Source organism: Chionomys nivalis, chromosome 4, assembly GCF_950005125.1.
Source record: "Chionomys nivalis chromosome 4, mChiNiv1.1, whole genome shotgun sequence".
Lineage (NCBI taxonomy): Eukaryota > Metazoa > Chordata > Mammalia > Rodentia > Cricetidae > Chionomys > Chionomys nivalis.
The window spans coordinates 65,886,207-65,906,571 of record NC_080089.1 but is presented as its reverse complement, the minus strand read 5'-3'; the positions used below and the strand labels follow the sequence as shown (position 1 = coordinate 65,906,571).

General features: G+C 39.6%; 1 protein-coding gene across 5 annotated transcripts in view; it reads left to right on the top strand.

Annotated features, from left to right (window-relative positions):
- Window positions 1–20,365, top strand: part of Usp3 (ubiquitin specific peptidase 3) — a 76,536-nt gene that overhangs the window by 33,492 nt on the left and 22,679 nt on the right. For all 5 annotated transcript variants that reach the window (XM_057766711.1, XM_057766710.1, XM_057766714.1 and 2 more), the window contains 5 exons: window positions 10,095–10,178; window positions 12,485–12,566; window positions 14,196–14,278; window positions 16,378–16,491; window positions 18,805–18,918. In XM_057766711.1, the coding sequence (XP_057622694.1) occupies window positions 10,095–10,178; window positions 12,485–12,566; window positions 14,196–14,278; window positions 16,378–16,491; window positions 18,805–18,918 (477 nt within the window). The remainder of the gene's footprint in view (window positions 1–10,094; window positions 10,179–12,484; window positions 12,567–14,195; window positions 14,279–16,377; window positions 16,492–18,804; window positions 18,919–20,365) is intronic.

Here is a 20,365-nt window from a genome sequence, read left to right as displayed (position 1 = left end):
AGAATCCAGGAGAGGAGCTTTCTGGCGCGTTTCAGCTAAACTTTGCGTAGCACTTGCATCTTCATGTGCTGGAGTACACACATGTGCAATTTTGGTCTTGGGCCAGGGGAGATAATAAATCAAGTTTATTTAAATAAAGAAGTAGGAGGCTGGAGAGGAATAAAGAAAGAAAACCAACATTGCCAGGTGGTGGCGGTGGTGGTGCACGCCTTTAATCTCAGCACTTGGGAGGCAGAGGCAGGGGGAAATCTCTGAGTTCAAGGCCAGCCTGGTCTACAGAGTAAGTTCCAGGACAGCCAGGGCTACACTGAAAAGCACCACCCCTCCCCCCCACCCCCACCCCCTAAAAAAGGAGAAGGAAAACCAACATTTATTGATGCTCCCTTTGCCTTCAGTGTAGTGTGGTAAAAATCAAATACATAAAAATTATATCCTAATAAGTCTTCCTTCCTTCCTTCCTTTATTTATTTATTTTACAATATTCTTTCTGCATTTATTTATTTATTTATTTTACAATATTCTTTCTGCATGTATGCCTGAAGGCCAGAAGAGGGCACCAGACCCCATTACAGATGACTGTGAGCCACCATGCGGTTGCTGGGAATTGAACTCAGGACCTTTGGAAGAGCAGGCAATGCTCTTAACCGCTGAGCCATCTCTCCAGCCCCCCTAATAAGTTTTCTTACTAGTGACATTAAGAGTGTTGAGATGCAGGGCAGTTGTTAATACTTTAAAAAATCCCCCCCCCCCCGTGTGTGTTTGTTTGTGTTTTGCCTGCATGTATGATGTATGTTTATGCATTGCATGTGTGTCTGGTGCCCTCCCTCAGAGGCCAGAAGAGGGCATTGGATTCCCTGGAACTGGAGTTACAGACTATTACGCACTGCCATGTAGCTGGAATTTGAAGCTGAGTCCCCTGGAAGAGCAGCCATCTTTCCAGTCCAGTGTGGAGACTTTAAAAAAAAATGTTTTAAATATCATGGAAAGAAGTATAAAAATGTAGTTCTTTCTTAAAGAATTAAGCCTTTTAAAAACATTTATTTATGCTGGATGTGGTCCCTTTGACTGTAAGGGAGTCAGAGGCTCTGAGTTTCAGGCCAGCTAGGGCTACATAGAGAAACCCTGTCTCACAAAACAAAACAAAATATTTATTTACTTATAATTGTGTGTATATGCTGTGGGACAATGGTTTTCTACTCTGTAAAGATATGTCGCTTGTATTGCTTTAATAAAATGATTGGCCAGTAGCCAGGCCAGTGTAGGCGGGACAACCAGAACAGGGGAATTCTGGGAAGAGGAAAGATTCAACCTGCAGTTGTAACCCAGATGAAGAGGAAGGAAGATGAGATTGCCTCGCTGTTAAAGGGTATCAAGCCATGTGGCTAACACAGACAAAAATTATGAGTTATAAGAGTTAATAAGATGCCTGAGCTAATGGGCCAACCAGTTTATAATTAATGTAGACCTCTTTGTGTTTCTTTGGGGCTGAACAGCTGTGGGATCAGGCAGGACAGAAACCTCTGTCAACAAATGGTACCCAATGTGGGTCACGAACCCATGCTCCTGGCGTTAAGAGTCATGCGATATATATATATATATATATATATATATATGGTTGTTTACAAGCCACGGTACATGTGGAGGTCAGGGGACAACTTGCAGGAACTGGTTCTCTGCATCCATCATGGAAGTTTCAGGGATCAAATACCCTAACCACTGATCTTGCTTTTCAGAATTTAGTTATTCTTTTATAGTTTAGTAAAATTGTATTAGTTAATGATATGGTGTAATAGTAAATAATTTAGAACAGGTAGCATCTTAAATGCCTTAAATAATTAGTGCTTATTACAGAGAAATCATATAGCCCTCCTACATACAGATGGACTGAGAAAGAAATCAGGGAAACAATACATTTCATAATAGCCTCAAATGATATCAGATATCTTGGGGTAACTCTAACCAAGCAAGTAAAAGTCTTGTATGACAAAAACCTTAAGACACTGAAGAAAGAAATTGGAGAAGATATCAGAAGATGGAAAGCTCTCCCATTCTTGTTGATCAGTAAAGTTAAAAAAGTTAAAATGGTCATCCTACAAAAAACAATATACATATTCAGTACAGTCCCCATCAAATTCTAACATAGTTCTTCACACATTTTGAAAGGACACTCTTCAACTTCATATGGAAACACAAAAAACCTAAGATAACTAAAACAATTTTGAATAATATAAGAACTGCTGGAGGTCTCACCATCCCCGATTTTAAGTTGTTCTGCTGAACTATATTAATAAAAACAGCACGGTATTGGTACAAAAACAGACATATTGATCAATGGACTCTAATTGAAAACCCAGTCATAATTGCATATACCTGTAGATGCCTGATTTTGTTTTTTTTATAAAGAAGCCAGAAATGAAAACTGGGAAACAAAGCATCTTCAACAAATGATGCTGGTCAAACTGGATGGCTGCATGTAGAAGAATTTAAATAGAATCATACTTGTCACCCTGCACAAAACTCAAGCCCAAGTGGATCAAAGACCTCAACATAAAACCAGATACCCTGAGCCTGAAAGAGGAGAAAGTGGGAAATAGCCTTGAGCTCATTGGAAGACTTTCTGAATAGAACCCTATTAGCACAGGCACTAAGGCCAACAATTAACAAATGGGACCTCATGAAACTGAGAAATTTTCTCCATGGAACAGGATACCGTCTTTCAGACAAAGCAGCAGACTACGGAATGGGAAAAGACTTTTAACAGCTACACATCTGATAAGGCTAAAATCAAAAATATATTAAGAACTCAAAATACTAGATATCAAGAAAATATAATCTGATTTAAAAATAGGGTACAGATCTAAATAGAATTCTCAAAAGAGGAAACTCAAAACAGCTGAGAAACACTTAAAAAAATGTTCAACACTCTTAGTCATCAGGGAAATGCGAATCAAAACTACTGTGAGATTATATATTTTACACCTACCAGAATAGCTAAGATCACTATCAAAAGTGACAGCTCATGCCAGTGAAGATATGAAGGATGGGGAAAACTCCTCCTTTGCTGGTAGGAGTGCAAACTTGCACAGTTACTTTAGAAATCGGTGTGGCAATTCCTCAAGAAGATGGGAATCTATCTATCTCAAGATCCAGTGATACCACTCTTGGTCAAACATACTTGAAGGTTGTTTTATCCTAACACAGGGACACTTGTTTGGCCGTGTTTACTGCAGCTCCATTTGTAATAGCTAGAAATTGGAATCACTGTCCCTCAACAGAATGGATAAAGAAAATGTGGTATACCTACACAGTGAAGTATTAGTCATCTGTTAAATCATGAGATTCACAGGCATATGGAATGCAGAAAGAAGAAATAGCAGGAAAAATCTAGGCAAGAGAAGGAGGAGTGAGAAAAGGAGGAGAGGAGAATGCAAGGGGCCAGCCACACAGCCAGCCACAGAGTAAGAAGGAAAGAAAGATACATGGAATAAAAAAAAAGATGGTGCTGGAGAGATGGCTCAGTGGTTAAGAGCACAGCCTGCTCTTCCAAAGGTTCTGAGTTCAATTCTTAGCAACTGAAATCTGGTGTCCTCTTCTGGTCTGCAAGCATACATGGAGACAGAGTACTGTATATTAATAAATAATAAATAAAACTTTAAATAAAAAAGGCAAAAAATCCAGAGGTAAAACTTAAAAGATAAACAGGATAATTAGAAAAGCTGACTAGAAGCAACCCAAGTTAAAGCCAGGCATTCATAAGTAAGAATAAGTCTCCATGTGTAAATTTGGGAGCTGGGTGATAGGCACCCAAAGAGTAAAAACAAACCAAACCAAAACAAAAGCCAACTACACTTTTCCTAAGCAAAAGAAATAGAACAGTTATGGCTATACTGGGGTGAGGGGGCTTGTAAATGAAAATTTAGTTTCCTCCAATGGGCAAACTACTCTTAATGGCAGGCTGCATGCCCAGCAGTAGATGCCAATAGAAAATGCACTCAACAGCATCTTTGGAGGGTCCTTTTCTCACAGTGTTGTGTTGGAGTTTTTCATTTTTGTTTTTTTTAAAAATACTTTTTAATATACTATATATGTGTGTGTGTATATATCTCTGTCCTTTTTTACCCTACACGTCTTTTTTTTTTTTTTTTTTTTTTTTTGGTTTTTCGAGACAGGGTTTCTCTGTGGTTTTGGAGCCTGTCCTGGAACTAGCTCTTGTAGACCAGGCTGGTCTCGAACTCACAGAGATCCACCTGCCTCTGCCTCCCGAGTGCTGGGATTAAAGGCGTGCGCCACCACCGCCCGGCCCCTACACGTCTTTTGCATATGATTTAAATGGCTTCCAGTTTAGTGTTTTTGTGTGATTCCAGAGTGTGCAAATGTGGGTCTCTGATTTTTTGTGCATTCTTTTGAGCTCTTTTCCTTTGATTTGTTCTGTTGATTCCAATGTGATAGTTTTTGCTTTATTATATTTTATTTTATTATTATCCTTCAGTAGAAATCTGTTTTCTACTGAAAGAGAGAAAGGAAGCGGATCTAATGGGAGGGGTGGTGGAAAAGAACTGGAAGCTATAGAGGGAGGGGAAACAATCATAATATGTTAGAAGAAAATCTATTTTCTTTCTTTTTTTTTTTTTCTCTGAGACAGGGTTTTTCTGTAGTTTTGGAGCTTGCCCTGGAGCTAGCTCTTGTAGACCAGGCTGGACTCGAACTCACAGAGATCCACTGCCTCTGCCTCCCAAGTGCTGGGATTAAAGGCATGTGCCACCACCACCCAGCCTGAAAAATCTATTTCAATTAAAGGGGAAGTAGAGTCAGAGTCAGAGTCAGCAGGATGGCTCAATGGGTAGGGTCCTTACTACCAAGGCTGGCACCTGAGTTTGATCCCAAGGACTTACATGGTGGGAAGAGAGTCTGTTTGCCTGTTGTTCTACTACGTGGGTGTCGCATGCATTCATACAGAAACACAGTAAATGAGTAAGTGAAAGTCAAATAAAAAAAATTAACTTGTAGAGTCATACTATTTCATATATTATTAAAATAAGGGGGTGCCAAGTTTTTTTCTCTTAATTGCATTTATATTGATGAGAAAACTGACTCATGAGAGCAGTTGATTTTATTTAGATTTGAAATTTTCTAAATTAGATACATCTGTTCAAGTAATTCATGAACTCTCGTAATAAGTTGTATTATCTCGAATGGCACACTGCAAACTAAAACTCACCTCAGTGTATCTGCATGAACATAGTCATCCTTCACATTTTCTCAAGTTCTGCAAGTTTACATAATGCTGATACAGTTAAAGTCTATGCTTTATTATTATTATTGATACTGGGTCTTGATGTGTAGCTTAGGCCGGCCTCCAGTCATGCTTCTCCTGCTTTAGCCTCTTGATGTGGGTGGGTGTCAACATTCCCTGTCTGACTGACATCAGGATAAGCATTGGTAAATTCTTCCACAACTCAGACAGCCAATGTTGGCAGAAAATATGTGGTCATTAACTCAATATCTTCTATTTATTTTGATAATTCTGTAAACAGTGATGGGTCACATTTGTGTATTTATCCTAAACACTTTTAATCACTGCCGCCATGATATACAGGTGATTGGAGATCACAGATATTTGCAGTAAGTACATCATGGTGGAACAAATTAAAAAGGGAAACAGTAGTAAGAAATCCAGATTTCTGATAGAACCTTGTCTTGATAGAAAGTTTTCTTATCTATCTGAAAGTGACAATCGTGAAAACAAATGTTAAGATGTTGATAGCATGATTCTGATTTGTCTCACTTTGAAATGCTGGGACCACAGGGGCACTGCACTGCTAGGCTAAGAGCTCTTAGCTGAGATCAATTTTTTGTTAAGGTTGCTGATAAATGAAGGTTGTTGGTTTTTTTTTTTTTTTTTTTTTTTTTTTTGGTTTTTCGAGACAGGGTTTCTCTGTGGTTTTGGAGCCTGTCCTGGAACTAGCTCTTAAATGAAGGTATTTTTATGTAAAATTGTGCATAATATGAAACACAGCATACCCAAGTATCAACTGAGTAGTACCTCTTACCCTGCATCCATCCATCCATCCATCCATCCATCCATCCATCCATCCATCCATCCATCCATCCATCCATCCATGGCTATGTAACCCTGACTGGGCTGACCTGGAACTCAGTATGTAGATCATGCTGGTCTCATTCTGATCCAGTCTGCCTGCTTCTGCCTCCGAGGGCTGGGATTAAAGATATACACCACTAGTGCCCAGCCTCAGCACCTCTTACTGTTTTTTAAATAAAGATTTACATATTCTGTGTACAGTGCTCTGCCTGCCTGCATACCTGCATGTCAGAAAAAAGTGCCAGGTCTCATTGTAGGCACCTGGGAGGCACCGAGTGGTTGCTGGGAATTGAACTCAGGACCTCTGTAAGAATTGCCAGTACTCTTAACCTCTGAGCCATCTCTCCAGCCCCTCTTTCTGGTTTTTAATAATAACTTTATTTTTTGAAATTGTACTTCTATCACTTTCCGCATTTCCCTTTTCTCCCTCCAACTTGTCCCATGCAGTCTCTTTGTTTTCTCTCAAATTCATGGCCTCTTTTTCTTTAATTGTTGCATATATTCATATGTGCATATGTATGTGTATTCCTAAATACATACATATGGATTGCTAAGTATGTATATGATCTCAGGGCTTATCACTTGGTATTGGATAACTAATTGGTGCTCCACGCCCTCTGAAAATCATCTTAATTTCTGAAGTCATTGGTTGTGGCTAATTTCTTCAGTTATTTATTTTTACCTAAGGGCAACTTCTTATGTTAAAATCCATTTTCTGAAAAATTCTTATTTGTGTAATTTATTATTTCAATTTTTTTTTTTTTTTTTTTTAAGACAAGGTTTCTCTGTGTAACAACATCCCTGGCTGTCCTGGAATTTGCTCTGTAGACCATGCTGACTTGAACTCACAGAGATCCACCTATCTCTGCCTTCCAAATGCTGGGATTAAAGGCGTGCGCCACCACTGCCTGGCTCAAGAAGTTTTTTATACATTTTAGGTTTTTTTTTTCCATAGCAAGTTGTAATTACTGTTCTTTACTTTGTGATAAGCCACCTTTAATATATTTATTTTTCTTCTAATCTCTACTTGATTTATGTCTCAATAGTATATCTTTATCTGAATATTAAATTTTCCCCCCATTCTGAAAAAGTCTTTAAGTAGGTTTAGCATAGTGATGTACACCTTTAATCCAGCACTTGGGAGGTAGAGGATCTCTGTGAGTTCAAGGCCAGCCTGGTCTACAAAGCTGTCACTAGGACAGCCAAGGCTACACAGAGAATCCCTGTTTTGAAAAAAACAAATTTCTCCCCATTCTTTTTGTGTGTTTAGTGTATGCATAAATGCACACATATCTATGATTGAGCTTGCCTCTGTGTGCATCAGTATTAGGAGTCCTCCTTTGTTGCTCTTCATCTTAGTTTTTTGAACTTAGAGCTTGCTGTACCTAGCCTAGGGAAGTCCTCAATATTCTCTCATCTCTGTGCCCACCCCTCTCAGACCACAGTACTGGGATCACAGTCTCATGCTACCATGCAATTTTTTTTGTTTTGTTTTTGTTTTTGTTTTTGTTTTTTGAGACAGAGTTTCTCCGTGGCTTTGGAGCCTGTCCTGGAACTAGCTCTGTAGACCAGGCTGGCCTCGAACTCACAGAGATCCTCCTACCTCTGCCTCCCGAGTGCTGGGATTAAAGGCGTGCGCCACCACCGCCTGGACTACCATGCTATTTTTATGTGGATGCTGTCTATGAACTTAGGGTCTCACACTTGCACATCAAATTTCCACAGCCCCTCCATTCTTAATCTTGGAAATGATTATATTTGATATTTCAGTTTGCTTATCAATCATAATTAGGTATTCCTGTAACTGGTGCTATCTGCACAACATGCTGATGTAAACATACTACATTTCTCCATTGTTTCCTCGGAATGTCATTAGACTCTGTTGGCATAATTGGTGATGTTCTGTGTAAGGTGAGAAATGATGCAAGCACTTGACCTGTACACTGTCATTTCCTCCATTCTAAGAATGAAATCAAAATACAGTTCAACAGACTGAAGCCGTGGCTAATAGGGAAAGGTCTGACACTGCATCAGTTGTTAAGTTAAACACACTAATGAAACTTTGTGAAAGTGAGTCCAGTTCTGTTGGTGTTTAGCCACTTTAGCACAGCTCCGTCTACAATTTATCAGAGTGCCTCATTCAGAGAGAGGAAGCAACTTGACCTACTTGAACCAGGCTGGTTAAGAACAAGGCAAGATTATAAAACTATATTTCAATATGTAAAAATATTACTTTAACCAATGTCATTTTATATCCTAGGCTGAATCCTTGTCATAACAAAAACCATACTTTAAGAAGCAAACCAGTTACTTAATTTGAAACCATTTGTTTCTTTGAACAAAGCAACAACCTTCAGGAAGCAGTTAGAGTCTTACTTCTCAATTACATGTGGTAGCATCTTGTGATTTGAAGATGCTTAGACCGAATCTCCTAGTGAATGTTGGCAATTGGAGTGATTTTTGTTTTGAACACTTTTGTGCTGTTTTATCTAAAAGATAAGCATTCATTTATGGAAACATGAAATAAAAATGTAATTCATTCTTCAGGGAATGCTTAATGTTCACTGAGGTACCAAGTGCTTGAAGCACAGATTTTCAAAGATAAGGTCACCTTAATACATATTCTGAGAAGAGGAATAATTAAACCTTCTCTTCTTGTAGTCATCTTGAGTCTAGAAAGAACGAGAGTCCCAGGGTGTGAAAGTTTGCTCTGAGTGTTTGTGGGAAGGTTAGGAATTGACCCTGAGAACTTGTAGGCTGTCTTGAGAAATCCTGATTGACAAATGTGGGTGGTCAGTTTGTGAAGGTGTGTCAGTAATCTTTACACACATTCACTTAAGTTTTCACTGCTTTGAATAGCTGTCATGCCATATGCTTGTGTGTAATTGTTTTCTTAAATTATTTTCCCATCACTTCTCTTTCTTACCAATTAATTTCATATATATGAGACATATTTTGGGATTCGGTTATAGATGACCTACTTTTTTTTTTTTTTTTTCGAGACAGGGTTTCTCTGTGGTTTTGGAGCCTGTCCTGGAACTAGCTCTGTAGACCAGGCTGGTCTCGAACTCACAGAGATCCGCCTGCCTCTGCCTCCCAAGTGCTGGGATTAAAGGCGTGCGCCACCACCGCCCGGCTATGACCTACTTTTTTATTAATTGTTAAGCTTTCAAAATTTTGCTCAAAATGCTATTTTCATTATTTTTTGGTGCAAGTGGTTTTATACAAAGCTCATATTAAAAACAAAGCAAAAAATTAAAAAAAAAAACGTAGTCCTAGCCTACAAGTAGTTTTTGTTAAAACTGACCTCCTGGAAAAAACTAAATGCTAATGCTCAAGTCTAAATTTATTCTACGTAATTCCTTGTATTATTTACTTTCTGACTTGAGGCCACATAAACTATCCATTTTTAAAAATACCGAAAACAATTTTTCTTGAATCCTTATCACTGTACTGAAAGATTCAGGCTAGGACTGGAAGATCTTTCCAATTCATCAGAATTCTTTTTCTGGTAGTTAAGTGTTTAATATGATTTTTAAAGTTTTTGTCTGTAGATATCCCTACAAGTTGATTACCTTTTCTCTACTTTTCACTTTGGTTTTTCCTCCCCCAAATTCTCATTAATTTGGGTTGAGAGGTATCATTGTAAGCTGTGAGGTTTAATGCTACCAGGGGAAAATGGACACTTTTTGTTTCCCTTTCTTTTTAACTCCACTAACAAAAAATGTAGCCCACGAAGCAGCTTATTTCAAAAGAAGCACTGTAGAGCTTTTAAAATTAAAAACGTTAAAAATATGCTAGTGTTCATTGCCTATGTGGCTTTAAGCGAAGACTCTTAAAAACATTCCATTGTGGAATCCAAATCCTTGTTAAGCTTAGCTCGACACAGTGGCCTGCAGAGCCTGTGACTGCTGGCAGCAGTCAGGCATCTCAGTGCTTGCTCGTGTGCTTCCCTCAAGCTTCTTACACACACTGATTAGTATTTTCTTTGCAGTTATCGCTGTGACGATTTTGTGGTCAATGACACCAAGCTGGGCCTCGTGCAGAAAGTGAGAGAACACTTACAGAACTTGGAAAAGTGAGTAGTGGGTCCTGGAAAGGGGAGGGACCACTCGGTTACCAGCTTGATATATGATTGCAGTTGAAATGTTGATAAACAAAGCCTTGAGTTTATACTTCTGAAACTCTGCCCATATTTCATTCAGTACTTTCCGTAAACCATATCCAAGGTCCAAGAGCCTGTCTTTAAATTACTACCCACAAAGCTACAAGCTATTCCGTTCACTCACAAGAAAGAATTTGGTGGTTGCAAGGAAGATTCATGAAAGGACATTAAGATAATTGTAGAAATATTTGGCATTAAAAAGTTTATGCTTAATATACTGAAGATCTGCTTTGAAAAACAGATTTCAGTATTTAAAGAGAAGTTAGGTTCAAGTGTCTTGAGTGTGCACTGCACAAATAAACCACAACATAGGACCTCAATTTCTTCTTCTTCTTGGTAGAAAAGTACATAAAACTTGAAATTACAAAGAGCTTTGTGACCTAAGGAAATATAAGAATTTATTTGAAAACTTGTCTTGCTGTAGCCAAATTGCTTATTCAGATAAAACTCCCAGGACCCAGAACTGAAATGATAAATAGAAATCCGCATAGCAATGCCTTTGAAACTGCAGGATATGACAGCTGACTCAAATGAAATCTGGGTGGCTCCTCACAGATCACCCACATTGTCGTGTCCATCTGATTTATTTTGGCAGTTGGTGTACTGAAAGTATTGTGAAAACATATCATCTGAGTGTCTCTTTATTTCATAAGTTAAACTAGTAGAATATTTCAGAATAATAAAGGAAAAATATCTTGTTTCAACACTATAAAACGTCTTTGTTAACTAAAGTTACATATATCTCATTGCCAGAATAGATTATAAAGATGAAAGGGAAGAATTAAAACAGTTAATATTTTGGGTTTAGGTACTTGTGTCATCTTTTGACTACTTACTTTTTCAAAGTGCATTTAATTCTTTTCATTGGAGGTGAGCAGCATTGGGCTATGTGTGACAAGAAACAGAAGCCCCGAGAAGCCTCTAAGTCACTGAGAAATGATTTTCAATTTTAATTAAGTTTAAATAGCTATGTATAGCGAGGAGTGATCATTCTATTGGAGAGTTTAGTTCTAGCGCAGTGGTTCTCACCTTCCTCATGCTGTGCCCCTTTAATACACTTCCTCATGTTGTGGGGACTCCCACCATAAAATTATTTTAATTGCTACTTCATAACTAATTTTACTACTGTTATGAATCTTAATGTAAATATCTGATATGACCCCTCTGAAAGGGTTGTTGAACCCTGAAAGGGATTGTGACCCACAGGTTAAGAACCGCTAGTCTAGAGGACTCTACTATTTGAGAATAACAGTATAAAATATATTTTAAAATGTATTTTCAAAAGCCAAATGCTTTATTCGGGTAGTTTAAGCCCGAAAGATATTAGTCATGTTTACTAAGTAGCATGTTTTATGTCATTTCCAGAACGGGTAAAAGAATAGTTTAATATCTTGTCACCAAAGGGTCACAAGTGCTTGAAGCAACTGATACCAGATCTATGTTCTAAAGATATTGTAGTTCACGAAGTTATGGAAAGAAAGTGTATCTTTGGTGATTCAAATTTTAGAAAAGAATTGGCAGACTTAAAGCCTGGACTGTTCAGTGGTAATTTTTATTCCTTCAGATAGTTCTCTTGATAACTTTAAGGAGATACTGTGAGGATGGGAGTAACTCTGAATTTTAAGCAAAGATTTTCCTAGTGTAGTATAAAGATTTATTTTGAAATATCCTTTGCCATATAACTAAATCAGATGAGTGAGGTTATCCATGCCTGTGTCCTTGTGCTGCTTCATGCCTCACAGTGGACAGAAAGAAGGCAGTCCACTGAGGCAAACTGAAGTTCAACATCTTTTCCAGATCAAGAAAGAAAGAAAAAAGAAAGAAACAGCATATTATTTGAGAATAGCTATTAAGTTTCCTATCCATTGTGTAAGATCAGGGTTTTCCTTTTGTTACGAGCAACAGATCTTCTGAATTTTGAAGCTTCATAGTCTCTTGTCAGGGGGGAATGCATATCTTACAGACCACAACTCCTAACCATTGTTGGGAGTAGCATTGGCTCTCCCCGTGCTGTGGAGGAGCAGTGGAGATTTCCAGGGACTGAAAAGTCTCAGATCACTTCAGATACTACTGGGCCTGACTGGTCACTTGATGACCTCACAAAGCAGCCAGGCTGGACTCTACCTTAGATGTTGAGGGCAATTTGGGTTTATCCTTTAGCTTGCTGCATATCTGGTATTCATTAGTATCTTTTTAACTGTTTGTTTATATCTTAATAGCTCAGCTTTTACAGCTGACAGGCATAGAAAAAGAAAATTATTGGAAAACTCATCACTAAACAGCAAGTTATTAAAAGTAAATGTAAGTATTGAAAAATGCAAGAATTAAGGTCTAATCACTGTTAGAGCTCTAACAACTGTGCTTTGACCTGTTATAAATTTTTATTAATGTGTCTTGAAGTGTTTTGCAAAAATGTTTGCCACTTATAAAGCACCCCTCCCCTCCTTTGGAGGTGGTCTATGTAGCCCTGGCTATCCTAGAACTCTCTATGTAGGCAAGGCTGGCCTCACTTAGAGCTTTACCTGCCTCTGCTTCCCCAGTGTTGGGATTAAAGGTGTTTACTACTCTGCAAGCAGTTCAAGTTTTTTTGTTTGTTTGAGATAGGGTTTCACTATATAGTCCTGGCTAGCCTGGAACTTTCTAGACCAGGCTGGCCTTGAACTAAAATACCAGCTTGCCTTTGCCTCAGAGTGCTGGGATTAAAGGCGTGGCTCACCACACCCTGCACACCCTGTCCAAGCAGTTCACTCTTAGTCCTTATGCGGGCACCTTCTGTGATGCTGAAGCCTGCTTCCTTCTGGTAATGTTCCTGTTTTAGGGTTATTGTCCTGATGAAACACCATGACCAAAGCAACCACAGGAGGAAAGGGTTTGTTCTGCTTACACTTCCACACCACAGTTCATCATCGAAGGCAGTCAGGGCAGGACCCTGGAGACAGGAGCTGATGCAGAGGCCATGGAGGGTGCTGTTCACTGCTTACTCTCTGGCTTGCTCATCCTGCTTTCTTATAGGAACCAGGACCACCTGCCCTTGGCCTTCCGCATCAATCACCAATTAAGAAAATGCCCTATAGGCTTATCTTCAGTCTCATGAAGGCATTTTCTTGAGGTTCACTTCTCTGATGACTCTAGCTTGTGTTAAGTTGACATAAAACTCTTTTGAGTACAGTTCCCTAGATTCTGTTGGTCTGAACTTTTTTTTTTTTTGGTAGGATTTTTTGTTTGTTTGCCTCAGGGCTTCATTAATGTAATTTCACCATGGAAGTATTCATCCTCATTTTGGAAACCACTCAAATTTACAGAGTCACTACATACTTTTTAATGACCCAGCAGTATTTTTGCCTTGCATTTAAACCTTTGCTGTCACTGGACCTGTGCCTAAAGTTTTAAATGGCAAAGGTGCTGCCTTAGCCATCTGAATTACAGGCAGAGATGTTTGGGTTGGACTGGAGGATTTACCTCCTGGTAGTCACATATCTTGGGGGCATCTGTAGAACTTCAGAGAACCAAGCCTCTGTCTTTAAGAATTTCAGGTTGTGTTTTATGGTTTATACTCATTGCTAGGAACACATCTGTCACTTGAGTATGCTTTTCAGTTAAAAGTTGGGGTTTGCATGTTTGTGATTTTCAATTTATATTTTTTAGTAGACTCTTGTAAATAAATGTATCAACTTAAAATGTATTTCCCCGTTTTCTTGCATCTGTGGTACTTGTTGATGCGTATTTTCTCAGAAACAGATACTAAAATACCCACGCTCTCACATTACCTAGAGAGGCTGTCTCGAGGTACTCACTGGGCAGAAGAGGGAAAGGAGTGCTTCCAGATAGGCATGGCACTAGAGTTTCAAGCAGAGACCTTGGCTTAGTGTTGGTGTTTGAAACAGTGAACCATCCTCGGCAGTGCTTATGGCTTCTTCTTCCATGTTACAGGGAAGTGCGACTGCCATCTGTGCCACAGGCCTCCGGAATTTGGGCAACACATGTTTCATGAATGCTATCCTTCAGTCACTCAGGTAATGAATGCTACAGTCAGAGGTTTACATATTTGACACAACAGACCAAGTGTTCAGAGACTGTCTTCTGCTTCAAACACTACTTCCTGTGCTTTTTTTCCCTCATCAGTAAAATTGAGAAAATGGTCCCTACTTCACACAGTAGGCGGGAAGAGTAAATAATGTTATCTGTCTAAATGTCTTCAAGCATTTTTTTTTTGTTAGAAAATCATGGTTAGCTCTTATTTCTGTTTGATTTTTGAATGACTACAGGAGGGATCAGGACACGTCTGTTTGAAAGATGGGATAGAAACTATTTTAGGCCATGTGTACATGTTTCTCTCCTATTTTATTCCCCTCAACTATTTCCTAGCTTATTTTGTTGTTGTTGTTGAAAAAATAGGTTTTAAACATGTAAAACTCAAGGCAGATGTTAATGGTAGATGCATACCATCTCAGCCACTCAGGAAGCTAAAGCAAGGGAGATTGTCAGCTCAAGCCTGGATAACATAGTCAAACTCTGGTTAGAGAAGGAAAAGACAAGTTTAAAACAAACAAAAAAACTTAGTTGAAAATATAAAACTTCCCTGGCTGAGGGATGTATCTGGCCAGTAAATAGGCTTGTAATCTGTAGACCCTAGGCTGCAGGGAACCTGGTTCAGAGCTTCTTTCAGCCACTAGTTAAGTCTTCATGAGAACATCACAGAAAGTGGCCAATAGGGCTGATCTCAGTGGAAGAAACTGCTTTAAAATTTTACACTTTTAGACTTTAATGAGGCGACAAGGGGAAGTCAGTTATCTTCCCAGTCAGAGCAGAGCCACACTGAATCTTAGAGGTTTGTCTTCCCTCTCACCTGTTTTCCTCAGAGAAATTAGTTACTTCTAATTTTTCCTTATGATTATACAGCACATCTAAATAATGAGATTGTTTCCATGGTTTGTTTTCTTTGGTGGCACTGTTGGACTAGGGAGGAGTTGCTCCAGACACCACTCACACAGCCTCAATTGATGCAAAAGCAAGAGAATTTTTATTCTCTTATGACAGGGCCTTCAGGTTCAGGATATGAGGACCCTCGATAGCTGTTACAGTCCATCTTTTAAAGCAAAAAGCCACAGACACAAGAGGGGGACCTGTAGGTTGTTTTCCAACTTACTGGATTGGCGTATTCAAAGGGTTACTAGCAGTGATTGTTCTATTCCAGGGCAGGAGAATAGCTGTGTGGTCAGGTAGATAAGGGAGAGCATCTGTGGTCCATCCTGACCTTGGTCCAGTGACTAAATCAATACATCAAGAACTGAGTCAACATCTGTGGGTTGTCTTTGCCTCAGTTCCCAGAATGCAGTTATGTTTGAAGATTATTCACAAGGACACAGGGGGATGAGCAGTCCAGCATGTGTGTGTGTGTGCGCGACTGTCCAGTTTCCATGAGAGAGTGAGTGTAAGGTTTTAGAAAAATGTCTTAGGGTTGAGGGGGCTTAGAAATGCATTTAGAGCCTTTCAGAATTATTTTATTGAATACCTGGAAACAAGCACCCTGAAAGAGAGAAGTGGAAGATGGGGGTGGTGTAGCTCAGTTGATAGGGAGCACCCCAAGCAGACATCAGGCCATGGCAGTTCCCCAACAAAGATACTGGGTGTTCTGGTACATGCCTGAAAAGAGTGAAGAAGAAGGAAGCCGGGCAGTGGTGGTGCACGCCTTTAATCCCAGCACTCAGGAGGTAGAGGCAGGCGGATCTCTATGAGTTCGAGACCAGCCTGGTCTACAAGAGCTAGTTCCAGGACAGGCTCCAAAACCACAGAGAAACCCTGTCTCGGGAAAAAAAAAAAAAAAAAAAAAAGAAGGAATGAAGGGGGAGGGGAAGGAGGAAGGGACAAGGGATTTTTAAAGGGAGGTTTACTTTTGAGTCGTTTGTTCATTCCCATGGAGTTGCATATCTGTTATTTCTTAGAGCGAGGGGCAGCAGTGAAACTCGGTGAACTAGAACTGCCCCGAGTCCTGTATAATGAGGCACGTGAAAGATTATATTTTGAAAATTCTTGTGTAGATTTTGTAGAACCTTTTTTAACCATCCTTTAAATTTTTTTTAAAAATAATTTTCTTCACTTCCTTTTAAAATAGTAACATTGAGCAGTTCTGCTGTTATTTCAAAGAACTGCCTGCTGTGGAATTACGGAATGGAAAAACAGCAGGAAGGCGAACATACCACACCAGGAGCCAAGGGGACAACAATGTGTGAGTTATCAGAAATGTCCTTTCTGGCTTTGAGCCGCAAACATGAATTTCTCGGGTGATTTTTAGATTTGAGCTAATGAGTAGATCTTATAAAGCTCTTCTAATATTGTGTTAATCTAGCCTATAATCTTGTTTCCTTAAATTTCTGCTTATAATGGGAAGCATAGCTAGTGCTGCACTCGAGCCTTTGCAGACATCAATAAGTATTGCAAGTTCATCTTAATCTGTGGATCCATTACTGATATGTTAGTTAAGCCTGTTTGGGATGATAAAATTAATAGCCAATTTGAGTTAATCTGGAAGGGTTAAAAACAGAAGTGGTTATCAAGGACCATTTTATAGGTAGATTCACTGCAGCTTTGCCCATCTGGGGTTCGGAAGATCTGCTGTGTTACACTAGTAGAATAGTGTATCTTTTCCATACCATTACTGAATAAGATATACCTTACCCATGTGTGTAATCCCGCCAGCCTGTTTCACTCCCACACACACCTCTTTCCTACTAATTTTGAAAGGCCATTTATGAGGCACTGCCCCGCCTCAATGAGAGAGGGAGGGAGGGAAAAGGAGGGAGGGAGAGAGAGAGATAATGTTAGAATATTGTATAATGCAGATAGAGCCCCATCATAGAGAAGGGGTCATGTGGAGTGTAAAGGGAGCTTCCTTTGGCGACAACATATAGGATGAATAGGAAAGTGCCTGCATTTAGGGGACTTGTGTTGTGTCAAAGGAAACAGCAGGGGGAATAAAGGGGAAATACATGTATGCAGAAGTTAAGAGAAGCACTAACAGTACCCGGTGTATTGGTGTTATTTAAAATTTGTCTGGCTGATTAAGTCAAAAAGAGAATTTACTGAAGAACTGTTGGTGAGTCTGCATTACTGGATGTCTTGAAAATCAGGTCAAAGCTAGCACCACAGCCACAGTCATGCACAGAACTGCCCTCTGAGGACATTGCAGCTCTTGCTCCTGCCCCTGGATTTGGGGTGGTGCTTCTTACTTCTGCCACCTCCAAAGAGGATTTGGTGCTGTCTCTTCTTTTTTGTGTCACCTAACTCCTGCTTCAAATGTGCAGAACCCAGGCCATGTACTTTGCTCCAGCTGCAAGGAAGGCTAAGAGGGCACCTTCCGGCTGTTCCAGTGTCTCTTGGGAGGTAGGCCAGTGTATATGGTTTGCTGTCAGAGAAACCTTCAGTCAAGTACCCAGGAGTGGTTGACTATACTGCCAGATCTAGTAGCTGAATTCAGAGTTTATCAGTTTAACTACTTGCACAGAAGAATCAAAATTAGCTGTAACTTATGTATCTATGGTTTTTATTTTCTCATGTAAATTTAGGAGATTATCTGTCAAGAACTATTTTGCAAAGTCATTAGGTTCCTTCTTATTCAGGGGAGTGGCTTTGTCCTCATAGTCCCAGATAGTGGGGAACTCCTATTATGCATGTATCCTAGCTATGGGGAAAAGGAGGGCTTGCTAAGGACTACTCTTTTTCACACTCCCAGGTTTTTATTCTAGGAGTTCATCTGATTAATTAAAAAAAAGTGAAGAATGGCTGTGTGGGGAGAGCTAGGAGAGCATGGAGTAGGAGGAACTGGAGCAGCTTTGCACATAGTCACTGTGAAGTGACCAGAAGATGCCCAGTAGGAAGTTCCTGTCAGAAATGGGAAAACCTGAATAAAAAGTCATAAAGGCCGGGCATGGTGGGCACACCTTTAATCCCATCAGAAGCAGAGGTGTTTGAGTCTGAGGGCAGCCTTGACTAAGTAGCAAGTCCAAGATAGCCAGGAGTACATAATGAGATCCTGACACAGACACCAAAAATTGTCAAAGTCTCTTCTAGATTTGAGTTTAAGGGTCAGTGTGTAGAGTTAAAGCCTCAAGTCTTATGACCACGTGTACTATCTGAGGCAGAGGTGAATGAGTCCAATCTGGAAAGCCCCTTCAAGGAAGAAGGAAACATGCAGGAGATGGGGACATTCTGTTGATTGTTTACGTTTTTAAGTGAACATGTTTAATTTGCTTGCAAGTTAACCACTGCTTTACTGTTTTGTATGTTTCATTTAAATTGAGTGAAGAAAATGATAGTACATTTATATACTCAGAGATAAATATAGTTAAAATTAGTTTTGTCAATAATACTATTCATATGGGATTTTAAAAATGCTCTTACATAGGTATTAGGCTGAGTTTAGAAGACTAAGTCCTTGAAAAGCTCTCATGTTTTACTGTGTTTATACAGTTGAGCCATATGTGTTGAAATAATGACCTTTCATGGAGGCTAAAGCTATCAACCCCCCCCCCCCCTTTTCCAGGTCTCTAGTAGAAGAGTTTAGGAAGACACTGTGTGCTTTATGGCAAGGCAGCCAGACTGCATTTAGTCCTGAATCCTTGTTTTATGTTGTCTGGAAGATCATGCCTAACTTCAGGTAGGTATTGAAGGGTGCGTAAGACATCTGTGTCCTTTCTGCTGTTCCTCAGCTTCTTATAAAACTGGTGCTACTACAGGTGCTTCTAGCAGCGCTTTTATTAGACGAGCGTATGGCACGGAGTAAACACTCATTTAAAGTCCATGTGTGCTAGGAAAATGTAGCAGACCACAAACGTCCCTCGATTCTTTCAAGTCTTTTTTTCTTTTTTAAAAATTTTATTTCTATGTTCATTGTTTTGCCTGCATGTATGTCTCTCTGAGGGTGTTGAATCCCCTGGAACTGGAGTAAGCTGTCATATGGGTGCTGGGAATTGAACCTGGGTCCTCTGCTCTGAGCCATACATATCTCCAGCCCTGATTGTTTCAAGTCTCACAGAGAAATAATAGTCATCACATGCTATCTTATCATCCCAGCTTAAAGGATGAAGTGAGGGTTGGGGCTCAGTTGGTAGAACACTAGCCTGATAGTGTGAGGCTACAGGCTCAATCTCTAATACCACTCAGGTACCGTGCTGTCCAGGTTGACTGTGAGTCACACTTTGGGAGACAGCAGGGCCAATCCTACTTAGCCACCTGTTCATTCTCTCTGGTAGCTGTCCTGCCTCTCTTGGTTAGTCATCCCTGAGAGAATTGTGATCATTACTGATGTATGGTATGCCAGTGTTTGCCATACCTGGCTATTTCTTTGAAGCAGTTTATAGCTCTTAGAAGTCATGATTTGGTACTTTGCATATATCCTTTGTTTAAAAACCACTCATTGTAGTGAAATTTAACAATATATCTTGTATCTTTTAATATAAAGAAATGTGTAAAAGGTATGAAAATCAAAGCCTTGTAATCCACTGCTTACCAAATGAGCTGAGCCTCTGAGTGTCTGATTTAACTGCTGTTGGCCCTGGTCTTTAAGTCTCCTCTCGACTCTAGGCAGGAAAAGCAGCAATGACAGCACAGATGCCAGTCATCAAGCTTGAACTTTACATATCATTGTGGTTCCCATTTATTGAATGTCTACTATGTGGAAAACCTTAATTACTTTATCCTTATTAAAAACCAAGCAACAAAGCATTTTAGCCAAGTCAGGACATGTTTCCCCTAAGTTTAGAGAAGTCAAAGTAGAGAAGCAGCTTGCTCGGTCTTCTATATCTACCTGATAGTCTGACCAAATTACAAGTGTGTAGGAGCTGGTTCTTAGCAGATGTGACTTGAATGAAGTGTGGTGCAGTTTCCTTCATCTTTTCATCTTGACTGTTTGACACCCCTTTTTTTGATACAGTGCAATCTGCTCTTCTCCAAACATCACCTCATCACTGCCCTTTCTGGGTTCTATAGCCCAATTGTGAGCATGGTTTAATTTAACTGTTGAATTTACTGATTTTAGTATTTCTACTGATAAATGAAAACTTCAGATGAGATAACCAGGTTGAGAAATTTACTCAATCTCTGGG